The sequence below is a fragment of the Daphnia magna genome, linkage group LG6 (assembly GCF_020631705.1).
Source record: "Daphnia magna isolate NIES linkage group LG6, ASM2063170v1.1, whole genome shotgun sequence".
NCBI lineage: Eukaryota > Metazoa > Arthropoda > Branchiopoda > Diplostraca > Daphniidae > Daphnia > Daphnia magna.
The window spans coordinates 9,964,265-9,970,264 of NC_059187.1; the positions used below are offsets into that span (position 1 = coordinate 9,964,265).

At 35.6% G+C, this 6,000-nt stretch overlaps 3 protein-coding genes across 4 annotated transcripts in view; 2 read left to right on the forward strand and 1 right to left on the reverse strand.

The window, feature by feature from the left end:
* The first annotated feature begins 1,607 nt into the window (after positions 1–1,607).
* LOC116925750 (proteasome maturation protein) lies at positions 1,608–2,483 on the forward strand. 2 transcript variants are annotated; one of them, XM_045174775.1, is made up of 5 exons: positions 1,608–1,766; positions 1,846–1,922; positions 1,978–2,044; positions 2,115–2,271; positions 2,331–2,483. In XM_045174775.1, the coding sequence occupies exons 1-5, from the start codon at positions 1,764–1,766 to the stop codon at positions 2,435–2,437; spliced, it is 411 nt and encodes a 136-aa protein (XP_045030710.1). In that variant the 5' UTR covers positions 1,608–1,763; the 3' UTR covers positions 2,438–2,483. The 2 variants fall into 2 exon arrangements, with proteins under 2 accessions (XP_045030710.1, XP_032788397.1); XM_032932506.2 differs by lacking the exon at positions 1,608–1,766 and having other exon boundaries at positions 1,834–1,922.
* A 343-nt stretch (positions 2,484–2,826) lies between these two features.
* Positions 2,827–5,075, forward strand: LOC116925741 (UDP-xylose and UDP-N-acetylglucosamine transporter). The gene is made up of 9 exons (XM_032932490.2): positions 2,827–3,146; positions 3,211–3,324; positions 3,396–3,526; positions 3,594–3,697; positions 3,787–3,847; positions 3,916–3,960; positions 4,034–4,098; positions 4,235–4,401; positions 4,485–5,075. Exons 1-9 carry the CDS (start codon positions 3,070–3,072, stop codon positions 4,708–4,710), a joined length of 990 nt encoding a protein of 329 aa, XP_032788381.2. The 5' UTR covers positions 2,827–3,069; the 3' UTR covers positions 4,711–5,075.
* A 225-nt stretch (positions 5,076–5,300) lies between these two features.
* Positions 5,301–6,000, reverse strand: part of LOC116925737 (mitochondrial sodium/calcium exchanger protein) — a 3,207-nt gene continuing 2,507 nt past the window's right edge. The window contains exons 12-14 of the mRNA XM_032932483.2: positions 5,956–6,000; positions 5,811–5,891; positions 5,301–5,745 (exon numbers count right to left, since the gene is read on the reverse strand). The exon at positions 5,956–6,000 is cut by the window's right edge and continues 109 nt beyond it. Of these exons, the coding sequence (XP_032788374.2) occupies positions 5,501–5,745; positions 5,811–5,891; positions 5,956–6,000 (371 nt within the window). The 3' untranslated portion in view covers positions 5,301–5,500. The remainder of the gene's footprint in view (positions 5,746–5,810; positions 5,892–5,955) is intronic.

Sequence of the window (6,000 nt, forward strand, 5' to 3'; positions counted from 1 at the left end):
ACTCATTTGACATTAAGCGATGAAAACATTTTAATAATTTCCAAGAAATACGGTATTTAAACGATTAGTTTCTAAATTATTATTGAGAATTAATTTTGTGCGAAAACTACAGCATTCCCTTCCCCCGTAGATACATACTGTATAACTAGGAGGGATGACAGGAACCGGATGCGGGAGTGATACTCGGATGGACGAGGTACATAGCCTCTTCGTAAGTTGGTGGTGACTCAATATCTTGGTCATCATATCGAAGTGGTTTGGGATTCCTTACAAGTTTAGGAGCATTTGTTTCCACGCAAATCACGTAAAGTCTTTCTGGAGAATTTTGGAGAACACTCTGAGATGACATTCCCGTGTCAACTTGGGCACTTGTGCTTAGCTCTCGCATATCTGAACTGTGCCGGACACCTGGATGAGCCACTGCCTGATAATAGTCCCGCAACAACTGAGATGTCATTCGCTGATTACACCTATCGCTTAAACATTCACCCATGAAACAGAGGCTCTTGAGGAGGACGACTACTGTCACAGCAACTCCAAGGGCTAGCAAACCAGCAAACAGAAGATCCATTCTTTAAGACCAATACCTGTATAACAATTAAAAAAAAAAAAAGGCATTGGACAGAAACATTTAAATAGTTTAGCATATGAACGAAGCGTATGAACAAAGCATCATTGCAGAATCTTCGACACACGATCAGTATCCATTTTAAGTGAAATGTTTGCAATTTCAAACTTTCAAATCATTTTTCGTGAAATTAGGTCACCGCAAACATCTGTTGGTAATTGCATTGCTTTTTGAAAGAATCACTTTCTAGCGTGAATTAAATGAGATGAGACTAAAAGATTTTTACATACCCAGTGTCACATCATTAGTATAAAGGACGCAAAACTTTGTCTTTCCCCGTCACTTTGATCAAGATTTTAAACCAACTATACGAGGATGTCACTCGTACACAGCATTTGTTAAACTGCTTTTCCGCTTTCTCTTTCCCAACTGCCAAACAAACTTCGTGAAGAGTATTGTCGACTGCGCCCTGCCAACGAATGGCAAAAATTCCTATGTTACTAGAAACGTGAAATAGCAATCGCGTTTTGTGTTAAGAAAGCATGTCTTGTGTACTTCAAAGGCCCGACAACTCAAGCAATCAACCGTGATTGCCGCATCGTGCGTGAACAAGAAAGTTTTACCATGATAAAAGTATATCGTTTCGTCAAAGACCTCGAGATAGCTCTTGCTGAACGCATTACGCTCAGATCGATGGTTAGTTGATGGGCCTTAATAGTAGGAAGCTCTGGCGAGCTAAGGAGTGAAGGAGAAAATATGCGGAAAAAAACTGTTGATAAATGTGGCATAGCTGTGGGGTAAATGTGTCGCAATTGAATTGTTTTGGGCTTCTTGCATTTCTCACTAAAGTTTCCTTTAAGCATGTCGTCTTTTTGGGAACCGTATCTCTGTTATTCTTCCCCCTGCGGTCCTGCCCTTCTCAAGTTTTTCAGCATCAAATAAAAAAACTAATGCCTAGTTTTGTAGTTAATGATTACATATAATTTTTTAACTCAATATTGCTTTTATGGATTTATCATTTGCATATTGGCGATATTGGCATATTGCATCATTTGCAGACTCGTAACTGCCTGAATTCCGTTTGCACGGCAACAGTGCACATTCAGATTTGCCGAACACTGCGAGTAGTCTGTCAACTCGATTTTCTGCTTGTCATTTTTAGTCTTGTTCCAAGTTTCAGTTTCAGCTCTTCATAATGGTAACATTACTGAATAGTATAAATAACAACTCAAAAATAAACCAAAAAGAAATTATCTACCATTTGTATGGAAATTCAGGAAAAATCAATCAACAAGGATAAGTGCTCTATTGGAGTTGAAGCCAACTATGATGTCAAAGATGCTATGCTCTTTGGGTAAATGCTATACTATAAATTGTTATGTATTCATTCTTGTAATTTTCTTGTGCAGTGTAAAAAAAAGTCGTACTCTGGATAGCTTCACCACATGCCATCCACTTGAAGTTGCATTAGTAAAGGTAAAAATTTCTTAATAATAATTTTTTTGGGTTTTGTTACAGTTTTTTTAATGATTATATCCTATGGCAGCACTCCCAAAAACAAGAAGAAATAAATATGAGAATGCTGAGGACCATGCAAGGTTTGCATGCTCCTATTCGCCTGCACATGGAAAAACTTGCTGTGAAGGACATTGGACATTTGCCATGCCTTCATCGCCATAATGCCATGCTTGATGCGCTTACTGGTATGAAAATGTTTACTTTCATTATTTAGCTTATAAACATATATATATATTTTTTTTAGGGAAAGATACAACCATTGAATTTGAAGATTTTCTCAATAATCAAATAGACTCTGAAATCATGGGGCAACCCCATGTGATGATTGAAAGGCAACTTGGAATGTTGTAGCTTTATATTCAGGAAACCAATAAATTCTTTCAAGTTGTATGCATAATCACTTGATATTTCCATCTATTTTCATTACAGTACACAGAATACAAAGGCAACTGAATAAATTTCCAAACCTGACATATTCAACTTAGTCAAAATCAAGATAAAGTGAAAGCATTCATCACTGATCATGTTTTCCTAAACCTTAACTCAGAACCTCACATAAGCATACAATTATATTTAGAAATGCTACTTCCTAGCAAAATAACATTACTCAGCTACCAAATAACTTAGCATGTCAGAGTTAATTCATCAAGAATTCAAGAATATAGAAATTCAAGAATCAAAGTCAAGTGAATAACAGAATAAGTGATAAAGACAATTATTTAAGAATGATTGAAGATCAATAAAAAATGTAAATTTGGCAACGGGATAATCAACAACATTTTCGACCTTAGCAGACGACTTCCATCATCAAACAGCTGTCAAACCTCAAACCGGATTCGATTGTGGCAATAGATGGAAATCATAAAACAGCGAGTTCTATCATTTCATTCCCAGTGTGAATAACGGTTTAGTGCGACATTGACATCATATTTTGACGTAACAATTTTTAAACCAAAGTGCAGTGCTTTAATTACGAAGAAAAAATGAAATCTCTTGTTGCCATGCTCGTTGTTTTCATCGGATGCTGTTCAAATGTTTTTTTCCTAGAACTCCTAATAAAGTAAGACCGGTTTCAATAAAACATTTTGAGCAAATATTTAAGTAGAAATGAATTTAAATTGTAGAGAAGATTCAGGTTCTGGAAATCTCATTACTTTTGCTCAGTTTGTGGTGATTGCAGTGGAAGGATTTATCACCACAATGAGATTTGGGACAAAGAAAACTGAAGTTCCATTCACGTATAAATAATAGGACTGTCTCCACTTCCCTTAAAGATTATTAATATTTTAAAAATAACTTTTTATTACAGAGAATACCTTAAAATGGTCTTGATGTTTTTCATTGTATCAGTTACAAATAATTATGCTCTAAGTTTCAATATAGCTTTGCCACTGCACATGATATTCCGTGCTGGTTCCCTTTTGGCAAATATGATTTTAGGTATAATGCTTTTCTATATAAGATCTTTTTTTTTTTTTAATTTGAAACATTTATTTAATCATTATAGGCATTTTAATATTAAAAAAGCGTTACACTACCATGAAATATTTGTCAGTTATTATGATTAGCATTGGAATCTCCATTTGCACCATTGCCTCTGCAAAAGAACTGGTAACTAGAAAAATTTTTAAACATACAGAATAACAGTTAACTTCTGTCTGAGTAAAATGAATGAATCTACCTAATTATTGTTTTAACAGAACCATAGTGAGTCTGAAAACCAGATCTCTTCTGTTGGAGACTTTGTTTGGTGGATTGTAGGTCAGTCCTTTGCAATATGAATATGGTTTATTTTAAGATAATCTGTTAAAATCGAATTTTTTCTAAAGGAATATTGTTGCTGACATTTGCTCTCTTCATGTCTGCTAGAATGGGTAATTTAAAAATATTACCTTAGACTATAGAAAAGAATCCTAGGCCTACACAAAAACATGTTATTCATTTCAGGTATCATGCAAGAAGTTATGTATAGCAAATTCGGAAAGCATCCACGCGAAGCTCTTTTTTTTACGGTAAGTCATACTGCACAACTTGTTTACTAATTCCTAGTGTTGGTGTTCTAAATCATGAATACGACGTAAATCAACGACTCATCGCTAAACAACAACCCTAATAATTTCTGTAATAACTGTTTAATATTTTTATTAGCATGCCCTTCCCTTGCCAGGATTTTTACTCTTGTTCGGAGATATTTCAAAACACATCCAGATTGCAAATATGAGCGCACCTCTTGATTCCACGGTTATCAGTGTAATTCCGTTTTTGAACACCTTGCCAAGGATATGGATTTATCTATTAGGAAATGTTTTTACTCAGTGAGTATTAAGCATCAACTAGTTCATAAAATAAGTGGCATTTTGCGGAATAATTTTATTTAGTTAATATTTTCCGTACACAGATCTATATGCATTAACGCTGTTTTTGTCCTTACAACGGAGTGTTCATCCCTTGCTGTCACGTTAGTCGTTACCTTGAGAAAATTTGTTTCGCTACTTTTCAGCATTTGGTACTTTCAAAATCCATTCACTGCACTCCATTGGTTTGGTACTATTTTGGTTTTCGGCGGCACGCTCGTGTTTTCTGACATTCCTAACCTAATGCGTCAGAAATCTAAAGTCAATTAAGATAGAATCATAGTGTACACATGATCTTTCTAACTGCCCTATTGTGACAACCCCATGTATGTAGCACATAGATTTAGGAGCACATATGCATCCAATCAGGTAATCCTATTGGCTTGGATTGGATTCTATTTTTGCAAATTTCTTTAGTTTGGTAAAGGCCAACCTTGCGTCTCATGTGTCACCTTGTTTCCGCGTTTAACTTTTTGGTCGATATGACCAGTAGAGCCGATTTAAAAGCTGACAAACTTTTCAATAAAGTTAGCAATCCAGATTTCAATTATTTAGTGAAGTATCTGTTAAGATTTTTACTAGTCTTAAACGGACTTTTATTCACGAAAAAGAAAATATAGCATATTGCAAGTGTGCACGTTCTGTCATTCTTAACTATAATCAAGCATAGACACTATCTCTGTAGTTAAGTGATTTAGCACATAATTTACTTGTGTGAGAAAACTAACCTGGGGGCTGCAAAAATACCATGCCAAACTATCGTTCGCTTGTAAAGCGATAACGACGGTTTCATCTCGTCAGTTTCTTTATTTGCAAAGGTAACAGTCATTGAAAAACAACAATAATAGAGTAGCCAATGCGAAAAGATAAATTAAAGTTTATTATCATGTTTTAAAAACACTATAGGAACTTCGGTTTATGAAGACATGGTGAAGTTTTACACCAAGAAAAATTACAATGTAAATGCCGATTGTGTAAGAACATGACCGGGTCAAAACAGGCATCCCTGGGATTTCTACCATGGGACGGACAACATTTCATCCGCTCCGAAGTTCAAGTATTAAAGTAAGTCCAATTCAATTAAAATGGCCATAGTTACAAAAATGCTGTACACGCCAAACTGTACTATTCCTAGCCATTTGTTGGCTCGGAACCCATTAATTGGAAGGTAAATGAACACCGTCACTAAACTCAGCGCTAGGAACACGCTCATGATTAGGCTTAATTTGGTAAAGGCAACGGGAATACTCTCGCCGACCTGACTGCAGACAATGCTAAAGGAAATTCCCAATCCAAGTAAAGTATCTGTAAAGACAATTAAACTTTAATATTTTAGGCCCTTAATTAATTGCTTGAATAGGATAGAATACTCAGTAACGGAGCACCGAAGCACGCAGAAAATCCCATTCTTGGAGCATTTTGTCTCGCCATACTGATGTCAGCAGCGAAATCTAGGACAAGACGTTTCACAGGGGATTTATTTATATGTAAAAGCAATAATATAATAATTCTCACCTCCGACAGAATTCCCCCAAGCAAGAATTGTAAGGCCTAAAATAG

Bases quoted from the DNA above. Each gene is read 5' to 3' on its own strand.
- LOC116925750 (XM_032932506.2), top strand. From the start codon at position 1,834: ATGGAAATTCAGGAAAAATCAATCAACAAGGATAAGTGCTCTATTGGA. The intron at 2,045-2,114 runs GTAAAAATTTCT...ATCCTATGGCAG, and splicing joins TTGAAGTTGCATTAGTAAAG to CACTCCCAAAAACAAGAAGA. The intron at 2,272-2,330 runs GTATGAAAATGT...TATTTTTTTTAG, and splicing joins CATGCTTGATGCGCTTACTG to GGAAAGATACAACCATTGAA.
- LOC116925741 (XM_032932490.2), top strand. From the start codon at position 3,070: ATGAAATCTCTTGTTGCCATGCTCGTTGTTTTCATCGGATGCTGTTCA. The intron at 3,698-3,786 runs GTAACTAGAAAA...TTGTTTTAACAG, and splicing joins TTGCCTCTGCAAAAGAACTG to AACCATAGTGAGTCTGAAAA. The intron at 3,848-3,915 runs GTCAGTCCTTTG...TTTTTTCTAAAG, and splicing joins CTTTGTTTGGTGGATTGTAG to GAATATTGTTGCTGACATTT.